Genomic DNA, 24,182 nt, shown 5'->3' with positions numbered 1-24,182 from the left:
GAGGACAATGGGAGTTGGAGAGGAGAAGTGAGTTGGGGGAAATCGGAGGGGGAGACAAACCATGAGAGACTGTGGACTCTAAGAAACAAACTGAGGGTTTTGGAGGGGAAGGGGGTGGGGGTGTTGGGTGAGCCTGGTGGTGGGTACTAAGGAGGGCACATATTGCATGGAGAACTGGTGTGGTACAAAAACAATGAATCTTGGAACACTGAAAAATAAAATTAAATTTTAAAAAAAGGAATAAATAACAATGAGCTCCTGGTACAAAGTGTGTTACAAAGAGAACTGGATTATCTAGTAATTCTCCAAATTGGAATCTCAGGCCCATGAAGTCTACCCTAAGCCCTCCTGACTTAGATCTTACAATACAAAACATAGTGATTGTTCTTCACCTTAATTAGCTTTGGCACATCTTCCTTCTCCTTACCAGAGATGAAACCTGGCTTTCCCTGACAAAAACACCACTTCCCTCTTCAATGAGGTCTGCTCTGATTTTCACTTCCCACTGGGCCATGAGCAGGCTCAGCATTTGTGCTTACTGCCCACTGCCACATCCTGACCCGGCTGTTGTCCTGGAGGCTCCTTATCAATCCCCTTTTCCAAACACGTTCCATCCCAACCCCCCAAGGACCCCATGCTGGCTTCCTTATGACCTACCTTGTCATTATCCAGAAGTCATGGATCAGCCTCTTCTTTGAGATTTTTCTGAGCATTTCCTAGTTTTGACCACTTGGAAACATGTGAACTGGCACTGGCCCTTATCCTCACCACAAGGTATTCCCAAGTCATAAGTTATCCCTATTGTGATAGAGCAAATTTGATCATCTCGGTGTTCCAGAGTTCTCCCTCTACCAGCTACCATGGAGGAATCTGGACTTCCAGGCCTGGTCCTTAGGCTTTTGTGATACAGATCCAGAGGGAGAGGGGAGAGGAAGACAGGAGATGCTCCAGCTGGGAGTGGAGTAGAGTTTTAAAGGCAAAGATGAAGAAGAACTACCATAGTTTGGGCTGTACTGAGGGCTGCTCAGATAGCTGCTAGAGTGGGTCTGAAATCCAGCCCGCGCTATAACCCCTAAGTCTCATGCCCTCAGGTGGATGGTGACAACCCCAGAGAAGAGAACATCTATTTCTAATCGGTCTTCCCAAAGAGAACTTTTATTTTTATTTATTTTTTTAAAGATTTTATTTATTTATTTGTCTGAGAGAGAAAGAGCACAAGCAGGAGGGAGCAGCAGGCAGAGGGAGAGGCAAGCAGAGGGAGAAGCAGGCTCCCCACTGAGCAAGGAGCCTGATGTAACACTCAATCCCAGGACCCTGGGATCATGACCTGAGCTGAAGGCAGATGCTTAACCAACTGAGCCAATCAGGCGTCCCCAAAGAGAACTTTTAGAAACTCATACAAAGCTGCCCTAAAGCTAGCATTTGTCCAGGTCATAGATGTAGATAAGAGAGAACAGATTTTAATAACAGCTGTGGTGCATATCTCCTTCAAGGTGTTCAAAAAATTCAAGTTCAAAACTTAAGTTACTTCAAAATGATTTGTGTTTCTGGGCTTTCCTCTAAAAGGGGATGGCATGGTAAGTGAAGAAATTATAAAGTTACTTCACCTTTGCTTTCTTTTCCCAGTTCTGAAGCTCAGAGTTGGCCCTCGCCAAAGTATGGTTTGGCTTCCATTTGAGTTTGTCTCCTAGTCCCACAACCTTGCAGGGCCTCTCCTTCTCGCAGCTTCTCTGTGGTCTAGCTGCCTGGAGGACACAGAATGCCACTTGAGACTGTCTCCCCATGCCCGCTGGCCGGGCCACTGCCTGCAACCACCTGAGGGTCTTCCTAGATTGACAGGGCCTCTACACCACAGCCCAAAGGGTTATTTTAACAGAGATCTCGAATCATATTTCTGCTTAACGATTCTACCATGGCTTCTTGCTTCCCATAAGATACATATCAAACTCTTCACTCTAGCCCAACAAAACCTTCATGGTCTGACCCTGCCCATCTCTCAGGCTTATTGACCCGTGCATATCCTTACTCCAACCCTACTCAGCTACCTCTGGTTCCCATGCTTACACTGCATGATTCCTTCCCAGATGCATTTCCTTTTGCCTGGAATGCTTCCCCCTTTCTCTCCCTCACTGGGCACCTTCTAGCCAATGCCTACTCATCTTTTAAAACTCTGCTGCAATATTAACTCTCCCAGGAAGCCCTCTCTGATTGCTTTTTCCTCCAGTCTGATTTAATGCCCCTTCTATAAGCAGAATTCCATTGTAGCACTTATCACCCTGTACTGAAACACTGATTTGCCTCTCTTTCTTCTATGATTTTGAAATCAATAGGAAATCAGAACTCATCAATCTTTGTAAATTCAATGTCTGGTAGAGAGTGGGTTTAGTGAAATTCCATTCGTCTATCCAATTCATGCATTCATCCAATCAACCTAGAGTGCTGTGATCCCTAACCCCACCTTTTAAGAATTATTCACTGGCCATCTGACCCTCTCCTAATTCCCCTAACACAAAAATGCCCTTGATATTTATCCCATGTAGAGCTTACTCTACATGACACACGATCTCTTGAATGTCAGTGATTTATTTAAGATTTCATTTATTTATTTATTTGACAGAGAGAGAGAGAACAAAACCAGGGGGAGCAGCAGGCAAAGGGAAAGGGAGAAGCAGGCTCCCTGCAGAGCAGGGAGCCCAATGAGGGGCTTGATTCCAGGCCCTTGGGATCAGACCTGAGCGGAAGGCAGACACTTAACCAACTGAGCCACCCAGGTGCCCAGTGAAAGTCAGTGTGAGTTCTTACTTGACCCTGGACCTGATACATCATAAGCAAACTTGCTGGAGGGTAAATTTGTAGATCCTTGAGTGTCTCCTCAGAAAGGGCTATGAGGCAACTTTTGGTTTGATTATGTTTCAAAGTCATAGCAGTATTAAAACTCCTATAATTACTGTGGCCTTAAAGTTTTCCACAAAAGTTAGATGTAATAAAATAATGTCTACTCTTACAGCTTGCAGAGGAGATGTAGGTTGCCTAAATGATATTTTTCATAGCAAAGGAGACTTATCTTTATAAAAAAATGGCCTCTCTAGGGGCATCTGGCTGGCCGTCAGTAGAGCATGCAACTCTTGATCTCAGGGTCGTATTCAAATTCCACATTCGGCCTAGAGCTCACTTAAAAAAAAAAAAAAGCCTCCGCGAAATAACTTAAAGAGGCTCATACTAAAGCCTCAGAGGTATTATAAAAGACAAACCAGTAACAACAAAAAGCAAGAAGACCTAAGTAATTAAAGTAGGAGGAGAATATATCACTGAAACCTAGGCTAAGGAAAGCTCATGCAGGGGGCCTCCTGACAGCCAGAGCTAAGACAGAAGTATAATAAGTTAGCTAATAAAAGAAAGTAAACCAGGATTTATTATCCCTCTTTAATGTACATTTATTTTCCTTTAGTCCAGTACCTTCCCATTCTGGGAAATGCTCTCCCAAGTCCCGTCCAAATCATGTGGCTCAAATAGAAGCTCTCTACCTTTTTACCAATCTCCCCTTCTTCACTCCCCTCCACCCACATCCCCTTTGGCCAAGCTTGGACTCCTAACCTAAACTGGGTTGATCATTGTGCCCCACCTCCCTGACACAGTGACTGGTCTAGGCTTGGGTAATTGAATGAAACTGGGCCAATTAGAGTCTTTCCTGGGGGCTTTTCAAACTGAAGCTAGCCTCTCAGTTTCTCTCTGGAACCAACCAAAGAGAAGTGAGTCTCAGAGCTGCCAACAAGCAAACCCCCAACCGTGTGGCAGAAGTCCATCAGGGAAATCCCACCTGAGAAAGAAGCCAAAGGAGGGTGGAAAGAAATACCCAGACTGTGTTCAAGGCCCTGGTTCCTCTTCTTCCCAGGCTCTGCTACATCCCGGCCCTTCCTATGAATTGGCTATGTGGCCAAATACCTTCCTCTTTTGCCCAAGCTGATTTGACCTCAGTTTCTATCTCTGGCAACGAAACGAATGCTGACTAATATAGGAACATTGAGCAATGTGATGGATGGTGAGCTCTAAGGCACTTTTACCAAAAACACAGATGTTCTGCATATGGGCAGCTCTTCTCATGGACTGTTTGGTATTCACCATATTAGAATCTACTCTACAAAGGCATTTTTGTAAATGGACAGCTACATGTCTGTGTACATAACATAGGGGTAATGATCAGAACTTGAGATGTGGATGATGAAAGTATTTCTCTGTTGTGTTTTATTTGAGAGCTCCATGGAACATTATTCAAAACAGGAGAAGAATGGATTTTCTGGTCTTGACTATAGGATGACCCACATGCCCTAGGCACCAGGGGTGGAGATGACAGAAATGAATTTTTATTTTTGTTCTTATGTAGGCTCCACACTCAGTGCAGAGCCCAACACAGGGCTTGAACTCACCACTGTGAGTTCATCTCACGGTGGTGAGTTCAAGCCCTGAGCTGAGATCAAGAGTCGGATTCTCAACGGACTGAGTCATCCAGGCACTCCCAGAAATGACATTTCATTAAAAATTCAAAGGACCCTGGCACCTGGGTGGCTCAGTCAGTTTAGCGTCTGCCTTGGGGTCAGGTCATGATCCCAGGGTCCTGGGATTGAGTCCCGTATCGGCCTCCCTGCTCAGTGGGAATTCTGCTTCTCCCTCTCCCTCTGCCTGCTGTTTCCCCTGCTTGTTCTCGCTCTCTCTGTCAAATAAATGAATAAAATTCTTAAAAAATTCAAAGGACCCAATTATACTTCTATCTTGGGGCAGCAACTTCTGCCCACTACCTCCCACTTCTAAAAAAAGATCTGCAGGATTCACTATGTAGGCCTAGCACATTTGTGTCCAAATAGTCATGTGAGTAACTTATTGAATCCACAACATTCTGAAGCATTTTGGACTTTTTAACCGCTCCGCATAATTTTTACTATGGTGACCACAGTTGATCATCCTTCCCTTTTGTAAAGCTGTGCAATAGCCTCCCAACTCTGTGAGGACTTCCTGCTCTGACCAGGATGCTACCTAATCACTGACTGAAGAGGAGTAACAAGTTTGTATTGACATAAAATATTTACAAGTTGTCTGCTAAATGCCAGCCATTGTAATGTTGTCAAAGACCTTCTCATAGCTCACTTTCAGCCAATTTCTAGATCATGCATGATGGTTGACACCTGTACACCACACACTTGCAGATATGCGGGGGGCTACTCAAGATTTGAAGGGAGAAAACAACTGAAAGTGCAAAAGAACTGTCCTCTTGCCTGTAATATCTCAGGATCCTTATCTCTGATGCATATGAGACAAGAGTCATGGAATTCTCTGCCACTTGCATATTTTTCAGGATGCCTTAACCCTTCTTCTGCACCTAATGCAGGTCTGGCACATAATGGCTGCATGTAATAAACTCTTGCCAATTTTTGGTTGCCCAGCATCTGAAGCCCTTCATAGGTATGGCAATTCTCCCTCGGAATGAGATGTAGTGTGTGGCAGAAGCCACTTCCTGATCCAGAAGCTGCAAAGGTCCAAGGCACACTTACCCAGCCTCTGTCACAGCTAAGGCATTGGCATGTGTAACTCAGCCTGGACCAATCAGATTAACTAACTCCAGGCTAGGAACTGGGAGCTGCTAATGCAAAGAAGCAGGGACAGAGGAGAGCCCGTTCAGCGGAGGTAACAGGAGAAGCAGCAGCCTCCGGTTTCCATGAACTGCAAGGGCAAAGATGCCCATGGTCAGAACTGCACTAGCCTTGGCCTCCAGGATCCTGCAGCAGTGAGGGAGTCCTCCCCACATGGTTCTGGGTGGTTTTGGGCTGTGGTCCTGGCTACTGCCTGGCCTCCCTGGCCCCTGTCTGTTTTCTGAGTTTGGCCTTCTGGGGCACTCTGTGAGTTACCTACATAAATCCAGTTGATTTCTCTTCCTTAGAATGAAGAAATCTGAGTCATTATCCTGCATAAAATGTTTAGGCAAATAAATTCATAAATGAATCTATTTTATTATGTGTATTTCACAAACTTACTGGGACAAACACAAATCATTAGCTTCATTGTGTTGTATAATGAATGGCACTGAACATCAGAAAGGCCAAGCAATTCCTCCAAGATTTACACAGCCAATAAGTGGAAGGGTATAGAATCAAATGCCAGAGACAAGATTTTAAGACGCTATTCTTTCCATTATACCAAGCAATTATTTGTTCCTGCTCCAATGATATCCTATAGGTTCTTGAGACCCTATACTTTCAAAGCATACTGTCTCTTCACCTTGCATCCTGACCTGCTCCCTTATTTCTTATTTAATCCTTTGACCCAGACTGGTGTCCTAAGGCATGCTGAGTCTTTGCTGCTATGGGGTCTGTTATCTCAGCCCCCAGACAAAAATTGGCTTGAATGTTCCCATAGTATCCTGTTTATGTGTGCAAGGTGAGGGGCACATGCACATAGAGGCAATAATTTTTATATTTTCTCCTCATTTTCAGCCCATGTAGGTCATACTAGTGCATGGTGGGGAGAGGGAGTTAAGGGTCTTACACAGGAAATGTCTCAACAGCCACATTTCTGCCCAATGGAAAGATCTGTTTTCAGTTTGGATCCCAATGGGGAAGCCCCCTTCCTATCAAAGTGAGTTCCTTGGAGGGTAAAACCGAGATAACGTTATCTACTTGTTGTTACCTAATTGTTGATATTGTGAAGATTAAACCAAATGAAAGAGAATCCAGCAAAGTTCCTGGTATGCAGAAAGGACGCAAAAAATGTTGGCCTTTCCAGATTCCAAACTGCAAAAAATACTTACTACAGAGATGTTTATTACCACATTATTTACAAAAACAAAATATTGAAGTAACCTACATGCACAATGAGAGAATGATTTTCATATTATGCATCTATTAAAAATTACAGCAAAATAAATAGGAGTTCTGAAACTGGGGGAGATTATAATGAAAAAGGATGCAAAACTGTATGTAAACTATGTTTACAAGTATTTTATGTTTACAAATATTCTGATGAAACAAGGTAGAAGAATAACACCAAAATGAAACAAATTTTATCAGAAAGTCCCATAATACATTATCGCCAAATCTTGCAGTCAAATGAGCTCTGGCATTCAGAATCGTTTGGGTATTGCCGTAGTTTGTATGTTACATAGCACCTCCAGCACTCCTTGATCCAGCACACGAGGACTCCAGCAGCGAATATATGAATAGTGGCCCTAACTGGAATAAACAGACTCTAAGTAGCCTCCCCTCAGTTCAGGATAGATGTCTCCATCAGACAAATGCAGTTTAAGACACAGATCTGTCCACCAAATAAGTTATGAAAAGCTCTTCAATTATCAGCACTTTGGGGATTTTAGAATTGCAGGTAAGAAACTATAGACTTAGGGGCACCTGGGTGGCTCAGTTGTTGGGCATCTGCCTTCGGCTCGGGTCATGATCCCAGGGTGCTGGGATCAAGCCCCACATCGGGGTCTTTGCTCAGTGGGAAGCCTCCTTCTCCCTCTCCCACTACCCCTGCTTGTATTCTCTCTCTTTGTCAAATAAATAAATAAAATCTTTAAAAAAATTTTTTTTAAAACTATAGACCTAAAGTACTTAAATATTAACCACCACATTGGTTCTGCCAAATGAACAATATTAAAAGCATAAAATGCAGGAACTCATGCTAGAAGTACAATCAGTACTTCTTCCAATTTGCTTGAGTTCACCACTGTAGCAACAGCAATCTTCAATGTTCTCACCATTAGCCAGATTTCTAATCCAGACCAGAGGGCCTTAACTCATTCTTGTTTTCTTTTGCACTTACACTATCATCCACGCTTGCTGGCTCCTTTGTAGACACCTTACACTACTATGCAGCAAAAGCAAAGACTTATAACTTCTACACGTGGTTTGAGAGTAGCTTCTCACCCCACTTTCTGTCATACAGTAACTGGTTAATATATAATAATATTATTAACAGATCATCCCACAATGCCATTCCCATTCCTGACCTGTGCTTGATTTTTGTAGCCAGTGGCCAAAGGCCCCTCATCATGGCCTCAGGGAAACAGATCCAGAGACTGAAGTACAGAAGTACAAGGCAGGAGCCAAGATCCAGGCAGATCTGGGGCATCAGCAGCAACAAAGGAGCTTGCTGTTGACTCAGCCTCAGTCTGCAAGCTTTTTTGTTCATGTAGAAAGGTTTTTTTGTTCATGTAGAAAGGCCACTTATGAGGTAGGGTTGTGAGAAACCTGATGATCCCTCTCTTCCTCACCACTCCTTCCCTCAGCCATCCCTGGGACCCACAGCATGATTGCCCTCAGGGGTCAACATCACTTATGGGATGAACCAAAGTGGCAGTGAGTTGCTCCATGCCCCCCAAAATGGCAAGAACCACCTCCTTAGATGGAGATCCTTTGGGACCTGGGTTCAGTACACAGAATGCACAATCAGTTGCAAAGACTTAGATTTAGGGACATGTCCAAAGGCATAAGACAAATGGCGGCTCTCTTAGTCATCTTATAAAAGACACTAATAATCTTACAACATTAAAAAAAAATTATTATTAATGTCAAATCATGCTTCCCTTGATATTCCTGCCATGAGACTAATTGGACATCTGACATTTAATGTATGTCATGAGCTACTTTTAAAGCTTTATTCTCCTTTGCCCTTTTCTCAGCCTCAACTCTATATATCTTCCCAACTTCCTCATTCCACTCAAGACTTTAAAATAGGCCCCCAAAGGGAACTACATTGTCTGAGTTACTAGTAATGTCCCTGTTTACAGCCACCAGGGTTATATATGCAGCTCAATAATAGCTGGGCAGCAGGTCCAAAGAACATGTATAAAATGCTGTCAGTGAGGAAGATTCTCGGGGCAGGGGGAGTGGAATCGGTAGATTCTCTGATGCACTGAACCACATAAAAGATCATGGTGAGAGGCTGTGAGTGAAAGATAGCCCCAAAATTAAGCAAATGGAAAAAAGAATGAATTATTAACTTCAGATAAAAGGCTTTACAAGAAACAAAGTAAAACATTATCACACAACTTGGCTCAACAGGAAACAATGTTTTCATGGACATAATGTAAATTCTTAATACAAACTTAACCCAAAAAACTGATAACATTATACTGAGAGATTATAGGGAAAGGAAGTGTATGGTAAGGGATTTAGGTATAAGTGCTAAGTCTTTATCAGACATGCTAGGAAATCAATAAATAATGTCTAACATTGAGAAATCAGAAAAGAATAGGAGTAAGCATATTTTGAAGAAATATAAATATAATACCAGAACAAACAGCTAAATGTCAAAAATGGTGGCTTCTGATGAGAAAAATCGAATGGTAGAGGAGGTAAAGAGAAACTTTTGTCATTATAAGCCTTTAAATAATATTTGACTCTGGGCACCTGGGGGGCTCAGTTGGTTGAACGGTTGCCTTCGGTTCAGGTCATGATCTGAGAGTCCCTGGATCGAGTCCTGCATCGGGCTCCCAGCTCCATGGGGAGTCTGCTTCTCCCTCTGACCTTCTCCCCTCTCATGCTCTCTCTCACTGTCTCTCAAATAAATAAAAATCCTTAAAAAAATAATATTTGACTCTTTGTTAACTATCTGCATGTAGTACTTTGATAAAAATAAATCTTAATTTTAAAAAATATACATGAAGGGACGCCTGGGTGGCTCAGTTGGTTGAGCAGCTGCCTTCGGCTCAGGTCATGATCCCAGCATCCTGGGATCGAGTCCCACATCGGGCTCCTTGCTCAGCAGGGAGCCTGCTTCTCCCTCTGCCTCTGCCTGCCATTCTGTCTGCCTGTGCTTGCTCTCTCTCCCTCTCTCTCTCTCTGACAAATAAATAAATAAAATCTTTAAAAAAAAAATATACATGAAAATTGGAAACGTATGAGAGAGCTCACAGAAAAAGAACTACAGCCAATCCTTAAGCATATGGGAAGATGTTTGAGCTTATTAAGAATAAGAGAAATAAAGGGCACCTGGGTGGTTCAGTTGGTTAAGCGTCTGACTCTTGGTTTCAGCTCAGGTCATGATCCCAGAGTCATGATTTCAGGGTTGTGGGATTGAGCCCCATGTGCTCCGTGTTCAGAAGGGAGTCTGCTTAAGATTCTATCTGTCCCTCTCCTTCTGTCCCTCCCCCCAAATAAATAAATATATCTTTTTTAAAAAATTAAGAGAAATGCAAATTAAAACAAAACAGATACTGTTTCTCATCTGTCAGATTGGGAAAAATCCAAAAGTTGGAAGCCATCCTCTTTTGGCAAGCCTGTGGGGAGTGCGCAACAACTGAACCTCTAACAGGGAGAATCTGGCATATCCCCTTCAACTGCAGATGCATTTCTCCCTGACTCAGCAAACCCTCTTCTAGAAATACAGCCCCAGATAGTCCTGCATGCATATAAAATGACATGTATAAGGTCATTCATTACAGCATTGTTATACAGGAAAAGATAAGAAACAATCCAAATGTCTGTCAACAGGGGACTGGTTGAATACACTATGGTTCCATCACTCCGTGGAAAATATTTATGTTTTCAAAAAAAAAAAAGGAGGGAAAATTACATAACTTAACAGCCAGCTTCCAGGCCCTCCCAAGCACAGAGGACTGTGTCAGAAGCCTCTCAGACAGAGCAGACTCTCTGCCCTTCCAAAGTGTGAGCATAAAAGGAACTTGGCTCCCAACCCCTTTCAAAACCTTAGAAGCAAAGCAAGACAGGCAGTGAGGCAATGTCTGACTTAATATCAGTCCTAGGGCCAAATCTCACTTGGTCACTTTATTAGCAGAGACCCTCCTCCCAGGGTTGCTGTGGGAGAGCATGTGTGACACTGGTGGCCCAGAGCTCTGCTCACAGTACTAGAAGAAAGATTCCTGTCGTCAGGCCTGTGTTCATTATAGCAAAAAAGTCATCTTGGAAATACCAAGATAAGAATCAAAAGTCACTGCTCTGAAGAAAAGAATAGAAGGAATTTCCCTCCATGACCAGGCAGTTTTGGAAGCGACTCTTCATCCTCAGGCTGACATGCACACCATGTGGGAGTCTCCAGCAACTCATTGTACCACCTCCTCTGAGGGCTGGTAGACACTTTCCCTAAGGATCCCACATCATCGAGGAGCGAAGGACCTGAGCCCAAACACCTTCAAAAGGACCAGAGTAACCAGCGACGCACTGGAGAGCATATAGCCAGCAGTCCTATGCCAAGCCACTAACAAACTGCTAATCGGGTATACCTTTGTATGACAACCAATTTCCAGTGATTCAAAACAGAATGAATACACCTAAAAATGGGTACTCAGGATATTGAGCCAAGTTGACTTTCCTTTACTTCTGAAAGTGGTTGTGATCAATGCAAAAGCCATGCTCGAAACTGGTGAGTAAGAAATGTGTCTATCTTTCTCAACCCATCTTTATGTTGTGCCTACCCGTTACCTTTTATATATTTCCTGTGGAACAAAGCCCTAAATTTAGGGGCAATTTGTATTACAGTAAAAAACAAGGATTTCTACAATGTGTCCAATCCCTGCTCTAGCAATGATTACATATGTAAAGCTGGGTTTCCATTTCCTCATCTGTAAAAGGGAACATCAGCCACCTTCACCACACTACTACAAAAATAAAATCAGATAACTGTGTCTGTCTGGCACATAGCAGGCACTACTTCCCGCCGACCCAGGTGTCCCCTTGCCTTGTCTACATATGGGACCTAATCAATTCCACAACAGCCCATTGACCCTGCTCTTCGAAGTCCAAGGAAAAATTTCCCTCTAAACATCTCAGAAAAATGAAAAAACAATACTTTTCAAGATATTTCATAGGTAGTTTTTAATTTCCTCAGCCAGAACCAAGAGTTAAGAAGAATATCATTTAAAAGAATTATAAAGGCATTTCTTTTTTTTTTTTTAAAGATTTTATTTATTTATTTGACAGAGAGAGATCACAAGCAGGCAGAGAGGCAGGCAGAGAGAGAGGAGGAAGCAGGCTCCCCGCTGAGCAGAGAGCCCGATGCGGGGCTCGATCCCAGGACCCTGAGATCATGACCTGAGCCGAAGGCAGCGGCCTAACCCACTGAGCCACCCAGGCGCCCCAAGGCATTTCTTTTTCAAGTTCCGCAAATACCTTCTTCATCCTCATTTCCCTTAGGGACTGGTTCTCACCACGTCTACAGTGATCTGGAGAACTCTGGATCCAGCCCTATTCATTGAATTCCTGATTCTCCCACATTCCTGTCCCAGGCATTTGCTCATGGTAAATACTCATTAAACGGTTCTAATCTGAACCAAACAGAATGAGGTTAAGAATTTCACAAAGACATATTGAGCATCTACTATACCCTAGGCACTGTGTAAGAGCATTTTCCCTCTCCCATTTAGTTATCACAACAATCCAGAAAGGTAATCATTGTCCCCAGCTAACAGATGACAAAACAGAAACTCAATAGCACTCAGTGACTTGCCTTGAGTCCCAATGTCAAGAAGGGCAGGACAGGATGGAGCCCAGGTCTCAGAGTGTGTTATAACTGGGAGCTCCTCACTGCAAAAGCACCTTTGTTATGCTTTCTTTTCTAATCCAACCCCTGTGCACAATAGAAGCCCTTAATTTTCAGCAAGTCATTTGATAACTCCAAACGAGGGGCCACAAACTTTTCTCTACCTCTATTGGTGAACAAAGACAACATCATGTTTCCAACACACTAGTCAAACCAAGGGGGAAAAAATCCCCATGACTTCAGTAATTTTCCATCCTCTGGAACAAAGACACATACAGAGAAGATTCACCGTAATATATAAACATTGTTTTTAAATGATACCAATTTCTCCTTTAATATGCCTCCAACCCTAAAATCTAGGGTTTAATAACTTCCTTTCTTGTATCTTGAATAGACACACAAATCTAAATAGTTATACAAACTGTACATGCAACAATGGCCACCTAGTTAGATTGGGCTCTCACATCGTCACTGATTTTCCTTACAACCTGCACCCAGTTTGACTGTAATCCTAGGTGTGCTGACCTGAAATAGTTGCTGGCTGCAGCGAGCACCACGCGGTGGCAGGAGAATTCCTGAATGTCCACACACAGGATGACATCGGTCAGAGCATTTTCCACACGGAGGGTGTCCAGGCCATTCTGCAGAATTAAGGAGAGTCCCGTGTCATCGAATTTTACCTTATCCCCATTTAAGATTTCTACCAGGTCTCCCCTTTTCTGGGAGGGCTCATCTGTAGAAGGTGCCAGAGGCCCTTCCAAACTCTTCTCTACCACATCGCCCATGGTCCAGGCGTCCCTTTGTCCTGCCATCAACATCCAGACTGAAGGAGCACCCAAGCTTCAGGCAGGTCACATTGCAGAAGCTGAGCGGATTTCCTGTGTAGAGCCCTCCACTTATCACCAGCTGTCACACACACACAACAGGAAGTCTCGTACTGTCTCATCCTGTTACTACAAACGCCAGTAACTTCTATTCCTCTTCCTTCTGTGAGTCACCAAAAGGTTAGAAATTACTTAGAAGGGGTGTGTGGATAGGGGCTCCAGGAGAGAAGGGGTGGCTTCTCAGAGTCCGCTATTAGTGCTGTAAGGTTATTTTGGTCCATCTCCCCCTCATATCCGTGGGCAGGAAGCCTCTGTTTCTGGCTATTACATTTGTACCTCTGGTGTTTTATAACCAAGGTTGTCAATGATAGGATGGGCAGGGAACATTCTATGATCTTCCCCCTCCCTCTTCTCAGGAGTCTGAGACCCCATGATAAGCCCCCACCCAGTCCCTTGGGAACTTTGTAAAACTTTGTGGCATTCCCACTTATATCAGCACTGCACATCTTCTGCCTTTGTCTTCCTCCACTGCTCAGGGGAAAACAATGTCGTAGCAAATATTAATGTTCTTCCCCCACACAAGAAAGTCTATTGTTTCAGATATGTGTCTGGGGACAGAGGAGAAATGGTCTCCAGAAACTCCATCCCCAGGGGCTTCTCTCTTAGCAGACTAATCAAAGCAGGTCAACACCAGTTTACTCTTGCAAGTCTCAACTCAAATTGGCCTTACCTCACTCAGCATCTAGTGGTCAGGTTTCTACTGAAGTATCTTCACCATGAAGTAATCTTCATTACCTTTGCATGTGTCTGTTAAATAATAATAACTACCTTTTCATAAACTTCTACTATATTACAGATTAGAGAAGTTAACTTATTTTAATGTATTTTAATCCTTATAAGAATCCAATGGGGCAGATGACTTTCTTCATTTTACAGAGAAGGAAACTGAAGCTCTGCTCAAGCAAGTAACGGGACCCACATCTGTTTGGCTCCAAAGCTCATTTCCTCCACCACCAACAGGTTACAAGAGCTATAATATCATGTTGGCCCTGACTCCTGCATCTCCCACAGAGAGAACCGCAAGGCTTGCCTGCCACTGCTGCTCCAGTCCTCTGCACCTCACCAAAGTGGCCTCTGCGGTCTCACTCCTGCTCTCATGCACTGTCAAGCAGTGGGGAGCACCAGCTGTCCTCCTGATCAGCAAGGAGTCCTCATCCTTTCTCTGTCCTGGTCAGTGGTGATTGAGCACTCTCCAGGGGTCCCAGTTGTGCCTCAGTTCTTCTTCTCTTCCATGGATGCTTACTCATAATGTCAGCGTCTTTGTTATCTCCCCCGGACCAGACTTGTGCTGTAACCAGAGCTCTGTCAATCAAGACATGTTGGCCTCAAGAACAGAATAGCCCATTGAAGTCATTTAAACAATAGAAGTCTCACATTTTAAGAAGCCAGCAGAATGGAGTCCCAGACTAATCTAGACGCTCATCCTTCTGCGTTATCAAGAACACGTAATTTTTCCATTTTCCCATTCTGTCGTACTCTCCGTGTGATGGAGATGCCCCTCATGATCACATAATAGCTGCCACGGTACCAACAAGTCCAAAAGCAGGAAGAAGGGCAGGTCTTTTCTCCTTCATCTCTTTTTACCAGGAAGAAGATATTTCTTAAAATCCCCATCAGACTTCTCCTAAGTCACTTGACCACCTCAGACCAAACTCCAGGAAATACAAATGGAATAACATGACTGCCTTGCACAAAACATGATTCATCTACGGGCTTGAGTCCACTTTCCCCCAAAAGAAGGATCTGATAGCCAAATGCTAACACAGAGAAGGGGCAAGGGCTGGTGTGCAGCTAGCCTCCTGAGCCCACCACACAGAACATGCACAACACTGACACTTCGCACACACCTCAACTGGGAGGAGCTCAGCACTTCCACCTCCATGGCTCTAATCACCACCTCTGGTAGAACTGAGGATAACACATGACGCAATCCCTCTCATGGCATCTTGTCACCCAGAACCTCTCAAAGTATGAACAACACTGACCATATGCAGCTCCGCTCCACCCTCCTATTAAAACAAAAAGAGAATAAAACTCAATTCTCCATTCACAATAGATCCTGGTCACCAAGTTCCCTTATTATTTTTCATATACTTCCAAGCCCACCTGCCCCATTCTCTTGACATAAGCAGATAGCTGTTACCTTCCCCCCACCCCTACATCTTCCTAGTAGGGATGCATGCACAGACATGTACTGTAGGTGTGATAATGTCTACAATTAGATTTAGTACAAAGGAAAAAAACACAACCAGTTGGCAACCATGTCAACCTGGATATGCTCTGAGATTTAGCATGAACTGATAAATATTCTTTATAGCTATAAGCAAAATAACTCCGTTCTGTGGAAGTTTTATTTTCCCTACCAAGCAACAAAATGTACAAGCCACTGGCAAAAGCTTTAATACTGAGAAAACAATCTAATTATATCTTACTAGACTAGTTGGCTTTATAACGCTTGAAAGGAATAGATTCCGTGCAAATGGGTAGCTTCACTTAAGGGAAATCTCTATTCCTAAAACCATAGTTTGCCCCTTCTGACCCCAGTCAACTGTTTACTCTAACACAACCTACAGCGATAGAAACAAGTCTTAAGTCAGCTACAAAAGAAGAACCACTGGTCCCTCATATTAACTTATTACTATTAAAGCTATCATTTATTGAGTATCAACTATTTTTCAAGAAATGTGAGAGGCACTTTATGAATTCTGATGCACTTAATCTTCCCACCAATCCAGTGCAGTTACATATTATGATCTCCATTTTAGAAACATGAAGACAGGTAAGATCACATAATTGGTATCATGTCCATATCCCCTCAGTCTATCCTGGAGGTCACCCACAGACAGTTCGTATAAGCACACCAAAAGCGTCACTCTGCCTGAGAGCATTCTTCAGTTATAAGGGCAGGTGGTCTCATCAGAAGTGCCCAAGAGTGACCTGCAGCTGAGAGCCAGGAGTTGGTACACAAAAATGCTAGCTTCCTGTCTCTCGATGGGAGTGCTGAAGTGTGTTCTACCCTAGCAGAAGACTCCCAGGGGACTGAGCTCTAGTTGCCCAAGTAGTAACCCATTCACCCTCTAAGGAAAGGAAGCCTCTGATGCTATTTCCTTATATTCCAGGGTAGGAAGGGAAAAGTAAAGACTGTCATCCCTCCCCAGAGAGGATTTGTTTATATTCCAGAATAAAGGTTTCTCTCTCAGGAGGAGGAAGATGGAGGAAACAGACCCATGTGCCAGCTGCCCTATATAAGTTCTGAGTCTCATAATTTCAGCATTCATCTCCTATGGTGCAACCCCATTGTACACTCACAGTAACATCAGGCTTTCATCACATTATCTATAGAGATAGGGATGCAGAGAACTGGTAAGATGGTCTGTGCATAATAAATTATCTTTTTTCTGATTCAGAGAATTTGTGTTTCCTGTCAAAAATTGAAATACATACATACATATGCATTTAACATGTAGTTTATTTTTTATCTATCTATCTATCTATCTATCTATTTATTTAGGAGTGGGAAGAGGACGGGCTGAGGGAGAGGAAGAGAGAGATCTTAAACAGCCTCCACACTCAGAGCCCAGAACCTGACACGGGACTCCATCTTACAATCCTAAGATCATGATCTGAGCCAACATCAAAAGTTAGATGCTTAGGAGTACCTGGATGGCTCAGTTGGTTGAATGTCTGACTCTTGGTTTTGGATCAGGTCATGATCTCACCATGGTCAGCTCAAGCCCAAGTGGGGTTCTGCACTCAGTGCAGAATTTGCTTCAGATTCTCTCTCTCTCTCTCTTTCTCCCTCTCAAATAAATAAATAAATAAATAAAATCTTTAAAAAAAAGTTGGAAGCTTAACTGATTAAGTCACCCAGGTACCCCAACATGCAGCTCATTTTAACTTGATTTCTCCAGAATGAGTGGTAACAGGTGTGGGAGGGTAGAACCAGCAGAATGAACAAAATGCTTCAGGGTCTAAATTCTACCAAAGGCGACCCAGACTTCATACTTTCCTGATGCCTGCAAAACTTCTCCTTCAGGATAAATGTCCTTCCTGCCTTCATAAAGCTTCTGCAATATACCTACATGTATTGCAACCCTTGCCTGTGTACACACTGCTCTCTGCTTTTGCTCCTATGGGTGCACTGAAGCACTGTATTGTCATTTCCTGGCTACTTGTCTGTCTCCCGCAGTAAGCTGTGAGCTCCAGTCAAGTCATCTTATATCCCAGAATATGGCACAAGCCCAGTTACATATGCTTCAGTCAAGAAATAAGGGGTGGATAGATGGATTTCATGGTGGAATGAAAGAATCATCAAAAACTGGAAGAAGACGTCTGCCTTTGTAGCCAGTGGCTCTCTTAGGAGGACATCCTGCATGGCTGAGGTAATATGTGAGCTCACCTGGGAGGACAAGAATTTATGAGAGGAAAGGGAGAGGGTAAAGGCTTTCCAGAGAAAAGGAGGAATGAACACACCAAAGGTATAAAAGAACAAAGAGTACTTGGAGAAATACAAATCATTAGACATCACTGGAAGACAAGGTGTGTGAGCGGGGTAGGTCTGGAAAATGGGGTACAATAATAAGACACGGGGGGCTGAGGGCAGGTGCTACTGGCCTGATGCTGCATGAAGCCTCTGCTCAGCATTCTGTACATTAACTCCCAGACAAACATGAATGGATAGCAACAGAAAATGGTATTGAGACTATGGAAATCAGCAATTTTGTACAGAAAAGTTTGGGAAATGTTGTTTACTGTAGTCTGCCTGCAGTTGGGACAAAAGTGGAAAACAAGATGAGTTTGGTGTTTTGGAAAGTGAGAAAGCTGATAGTGAATTCTATTCTCCTCTATCAGGAGAAGTAACTGAAATAATGAAGCTCTTGTATAAAATCTGGGACTTGTCAACAAATCTTGTTATGAAGATGGCTGGCTGATCAAGATACACTGAGTAACCCTTCAGAACTGGATGAATTAATGAGTGAAGAAGCATATGAGAAATACATAAAATATATTGAGGAATGAAAACGGAACCCTTAAGTAAACAACTTAATCTAGCAATGTGGTCTTAAATTAGTGGTGTATAGAGGATTTAAAAATTGCAACTTCCAAAAAGAGAGCCAAAGTTGGTGGCATCACAATCCCAGACTTCAAGCTCTATTACAAAGCTGTAATCATCAAGACAGTATGGTACTGGCACAGAAACAGACACATAGATCAATGGAACAGAATAGAGAGCCCAGAAATAGACCCTCAACCCTATGGTCAACTAAACTTCAACAAAGCAGGAAGGAATGTCCAATGGAAAAAAGACAGTCTCTTCAACAAAGGGTGTTGGGAAAATTAGACAGCCGCATGCAGAAGAATAAAACTGGACCATCTCCTTATGCCACACATAAAAATAGACTCCAAATGGATGAAAGACCTCAATGTGAGACAGGAATCCATCAAAATCCTTGAGGAGAACACAGGCAGCAACCTCTTCGACCTTAGCCGCAGCAACTTCTTCCTAGAAACATCACCAAAGGCAAGGGAAGCAAGGGCAAAAATGAACTATTAGGGCTGCATCAAGATCAAAAACTTTTGTACAGCAAAGGAAACAGTCAACAAAATCAAAAGACAACTGACAGAATGGGAGAAGATATTAGCAAATGGCATATCAGATAAAGGGCTAGTATCCAAAATCTATAAAGAACTTATCAAACTCAACACCCAAAGAACAAATAATCCAATCAAGAAATGGGCAGAGGACATGAACAGACATTTCTGCAAAGAAGACATCCAGATGGCCAACAGACACATGAAAAAGTGCTCAACATCACTCGGCATCAAGGAAATACAAATCAAAGTCACAATGAGATACCACCTCACACCAGTCAGAGTGGCTAAAATTAACAAGTCAGGAAACGACAGATGTTGGAGAGCATGCGGAGAAAGGGGAACCCTCCTACACTGTTGGTGGGAATGCACACTGGTGCAGCCACTCTGGAAAACAGCATGGAGGTTCCTCAAAAAGTTGAAAATAGAGCTACCCTACAACCCAGCAATCACACTACTGGGTATTTACCCTAAAGATACAAATGTAGTGATCACAAGGGGCAAGTGCACCTGAATATTCATAGCAGCAATGTCCACAATAACCAAACTATGGAAAGAACCTAGATGTCCATCAACAGATCAATGGATAAAGAAGATGTGGTATATATACACAATGGAATACTATGCAGCCATCAAAATAAATGAAATCTTGCCATTTGCCATGATGTGGATGGAACTAGAGGGTATTATGTTGAGCAAAATAAGTCAATCAGAGATAGACAATTATCATATGATCTCCCTGATATGAGGAATTTGAGAGGCAGGTTGGGGAGGGGTTGGGGGATAGGGAAGGAAAAAATGAACAAGATGGGATCGGGAGGGAGACAAACCATAAGAGACTCTTAATCTCACAAAACAAACTGAGGGTTGCTGGGGAGGGGGTATGGAGAGGGTAGTTGGGTTATGAACATTGGGGAGGGTGTGTGCTATGGTAAGTGCTGTGAAATGTGTAAGCCTGACAATTCACAGACCTGTACCCCTGGGGCAAATAATACATTATATGTTAATAAAAAAATTTTTAATTTAAATTTTAAAAAATTAAAAAAATAATAAGTTAGTAAAAAAAATTGCAACTTCCAGCAATGCCAATGGAAAAAGAAACTACTTGCAACAATGTTCATGGAAGAAAACATCCCTTGATTTTCTAATGATTGCAGAAAAACACAATATGCATCCTTTTTGCAACACCCTATGATTTTTAGGCAAGGCTCCAGTTGTAATAGTCAAAATCCTGAAATGATGTGTGGTTAAAAACCAGTTATAAAAATTATGTAATTCAAGGGGCCCCTGGGTAGCTCAGTGGGTTAAGGCCTCTGCCTTCGGCTCAGGTCATGATCCCAGGATCCTGGGATCGAGCCCCGCATCAGGTTCTCTGCTCAGCGGAGAGCCTGCTTCCCTTCCTCTCTCTGCCTGCCTCTCTGCCTACTTGTGATCTCTGTCAAATAAATAAACAAAATCTTTTTAAAAAATTACGTAATTCAAGAATAATATTGTAATCTTAAACCTTAGGGAATATTGTAATTTGCTTACATCTGTCCCTGGGCTGGGGTCAAAATACTTAAATGATCTTTCCTTTGGAAATAACTGACAGTGGAGAAAGGTTAGTTAGTTGCATAGTATCAGATAAAGAGGAATACTATCTTAATTTTGCAATATACTGTGCTTGCTGGTACTATTTTTATACAATGAAGCAACAGCCTTGCAAGAAGATAAATAGTTTAATAATAAAACATTCACCTTCTTCCTTAAGAAAAAAAGAAAAAGACCAGGCCAGTGAGGGGATTTGGACCCATGGCCTCTGGCCGTTACGCTGAAACTGGAGCAGGCATCAGCATAACCTGGGCCCCAACCCCAGACTTTCTAATTTGGTGGGTCTAGAGTGATGTCTGAGAATTTGCATTTCTTTTTTTTTATTTCTTTTCAGCGTAACAGTATTCATTGTTTTTGCACCACACCCAGTGCTCCATGCATTCCGTGCGCTCTCTAATACCCACCACCTGGTTCCCCCAACCTCCCACCCCCCGCCCCTTCAAAACCCTCAGATTGTTTTTCAGAGTCCATAGTCTCACATGGCTCACCTCCCCTTCCAATTTCCCTCAATTCCCTTCTCCTCTCCATCTCCCCTTGTCCTCCATGCTATTTGTTATGCTCCACAAATAAGTGAAACCATATGATAATTGACTCTCTCTGCTTGACTTATTTCACTCAGCATAATCTCTTCCAGTCCCGTCCATGTTGCTACAAAAGTTGGGTATTCATCCTTTCTGATGGAGGCATAATACTCCATAGTGTACATGGACCACATCTTCCTTATCCATTTGTCCGTTGAAGGGCATCTTGGTTCTTTCCACAGTTTGGTGACTGTGGCCATTGCTGCCATAAACATTGGGGTACAGATGGCCCTTCTTTTCACTACATCTGTATCTTTGGGGTAAATACCCAGTAGTGTATTTCTAACAGGCTTCAGGTGATGCAGATGTTACTGGTCCTGGTCTCACGTCCATCCTTTGAGAACCATTTTCATAGGTGAATCTGTTGGAGGCTCTGCTAGTGTTTAACAAAGGGGAAAACCAGGACTCTGATAACGAGATTTGGAAGGCCATCAGGTGGAAGAAACTAGAGGAATACTCCAGTGAATCAAATAAAAGCCAATGAAAAAGAGTTACAGGCAGGACACTTGGAGCCCGATATAAGCAATTCTCAAATCCTTAAGAGTCTTCCCAGGCTGGTTTACAACTACTTCAAACAAGCAGTTTGTAGATCATGAAATAAACCCAGACAATTAAGTGACTTCCCCAAAGTCACACAGCTAGTTAGTTGCTGAAATGAGGCAAGAATTCAGGACTTATAGCTCCTGAGCCAATGCTTTATCCACCCCAGGCTCAAGTAGGATGATCACGACTTTGTATATATCTTACTTGTAAGTGGGAGGTAACTGGAATATCCACCCATGTGTCAAACAAGAGTAGCCTTACCTTCTGTCCTGTGATCGTCTTCTGGTTCCAGTTAATAGCTGAGGGTCCAGAGGACAGAGAACCTGCAGCTTCTACCTCAGATCAGGTTCACCTGTGTGTCCCCAGCTCATGGGTGGAACACACCAGCCTCTCACACTCCCATCCTGCAGACACTGTGGCCTGGTCTCTCTTCCTCACCTGATTTGAAGCTGCCCAAGTGTCCTAGACTCCTGCCCATCACACGTTAGCCCTGGGCCTCTGAGGCCAAGTCCTCCTGACAACCTCGTCCCAGCTTAATAATAAAAAAAATAAATGCTTTCGCAAAGAACAATGAGCTGGGGGCCTGCCTGAGTCAGAAACAGGAAGGTGGGAAGTTGTATGAGAAGGAGCATAAGGCTGATCTAAGTGGGAAGCCCAGAAACCAAAATCTGATACAGGGCCAAGTCTAAAGCCAACTGTTTCATCATTTAAATCTGGAGATGAGGGGTGCCTGGGTGGCTCAGTGGGTTAGGCCGCTGCCTTCGGCTCGGGTCGTGATCTCAGGGTCCTAGGATCGAGTCCCGCGTCGGGCTCTGTGCTCAGCGGGGAGCCTGCTTCCATTCCTCTCTCTCTGCCTGCCTCTCTGCCTACTTGTGATCTCTCTCTGTCAAATAAATAAATAAAAATCTTTTTTAAAAAATCTGGAGATGATTATTTTTAAAAGATCTGTCAAGGTTTTATTTTCTCTTACAAATGCCACATACAGAAAACACTTTCCATAGCATAACTTTTCAATTTTTAGTCAACATAATGAAAGAAGTGTCATGTACTGGTTATAGTTTTCCCAAACTCTACTCAGAGCCACCTAGCCAGGTCCCTGAGCATCACTCTGGAATGTCCTCTGCAGATCTGAACTTAAGGAAGTCCAGGTGGTTCCCAAAACCCCTACCAGGCTGTTCTGAGCAACCTCTCTCTGAAAAAATGTCCACAAAATAGGGAGTCAAAATTTGGAAGGGAGCTCAACCAAACCTGTTGCAAGCCCTGAGGTGGACCCGAGGGCCAAAGGCAAAAGTTAAGACTGACCTTCAACAAATGGCAAAACCAGAGAAATTTATCCATAATACACCAGTCCATATCCCATGGGGGCTCTCTGCTCAGTGGGGAGCCTGCTTCTCTCTCTCTCTCTCTCTGCCTGCTTCTTTGTCTACTTGTGATCTCTGTCTGTCAAATAAATAAATTTTTTAAAAATGCAGGATTGGAGGGGCGCCTGAGTGGCTCAGTGGGTTAAAGCCTCTGCCTTCAGCTCAGGTCATGATCCCAGGGTCCTGGAATCGAGCCCATCAGGCTGTCTGCTCAGCAGGGAGCCTGCTTCCCTTCCTCTCTCTCTACCTGCCTCTCTGCCTACTTGTGATCTCTGTCTGTCAAATAAATAAATAAAATCTTAAAAAAAATAAAAATAAATTTTGTTACTTTTTTCTTACTACAAAACAATAATAAACCACATTCTTGAAAACTTGGAAAGTTCAGGAAAAAATCAAAGTTGACATTTAATGTGTTAGCATAGACTTAAACTGACTAGAGAAATAGAGTTGCATGTATTTCTTCCAACTTCAAGTTCAGTGATATATGTTGGTTGAAATTGGCCATGATAGGAGAGTTTACACCACAGAAATTGGTAAATGCTAAAAATCAGCACCTTTTCGTCTGTCTGTTTGTTTGAAATCCAGTTACTAAGCATTTACCAGCATATGACTGATATACCACCTTCCCCCTTGGACTGTAAAGGTCCTGAGATTACTTTGACTCTGGACCACCCTCCAGCTCCAGTTAAGGGTCTACTACCAGATTTTAGAGAAATTCTGCCTCAATCCCCCTTTTCTCAAGGTAGCTTGATTGATCCTCTGCTCCTTACATCCAAATGGGCTTCCCTGGAACAGAAACAGCAGTACCAGGATGTTCCTCTCTCTGTCCCTCACATTTATCACCATATTACCCTTCCTCCAGACTCTAAGTTGACCCCACCTCCAAGCACTCACTACAGAATCACATCTGCAGCCCTTCAAGCTTCTACACCTGCCCTAATGGCAATTCCAGTTCTCTCATAAAGGGACTTTCCCAAAAGACACTTATTTTTGAGCAATTTATCTTCATGTAGCCTCTCATTCATTGTCCCATTATGGTTTTCTGTCCCAATTCACCTCTTATCCAGGGTTGCTGAAGATATTAAGAAGTTTTTCCTTTTTCTTTTTCTTTTTTAACCAGAACTGCCATATTCCAATAGTTCACCAAA

The 24,182-nt window shown here is 43.0% G+C and overlaps 1 protein-coding gene across 1 annotated transcript in view; it reads right to left on the bottom strand.

Moving 5' to 3' along the window:
• Window positions 1-13,301, bottom strand: part of LOC111148794 (kelch like family member 6) — a 58,624-nt gene extending 45,323 nt beyond the window's left edge. The window contains exon 1 of the mRNA XM_022505609.1: window positions 13,009-13,301. Coding sequence (XP_022361317.1) covers window positions 13,009-13,301 — 293 coding nt within the window. The remainder of the gene's footprint in view (window positions 1-13,008) is intronic.
• Window positions 13,302-24,182: the final 10,881 nt, after the last annotated feature.

The sequence above is a fragment of the Enhydra lutris genome, unplaced genomic scaffold (assembly GCF_002288905.1).
Source record: "Enhydra lutris kenyoni isolate GAN:26980312 unplaced genomic scaffold, ASM228890v2 scaffoldscaffold2, whole genome shotgun sequence".
In the NCBI taxonomy this organism is placed as follows: domain Eukaryota; kingdom Metazoa; phylum Chordata; class Mammalia; order Carnivora; family Mustelidae; genus Enhydra; species Enhydra lutris.
The sequence above is the reverse complement of the archived record's forward strand: the minus strand, read 5'-3'. Positions and strand labels throughout refer to the sequence as shown.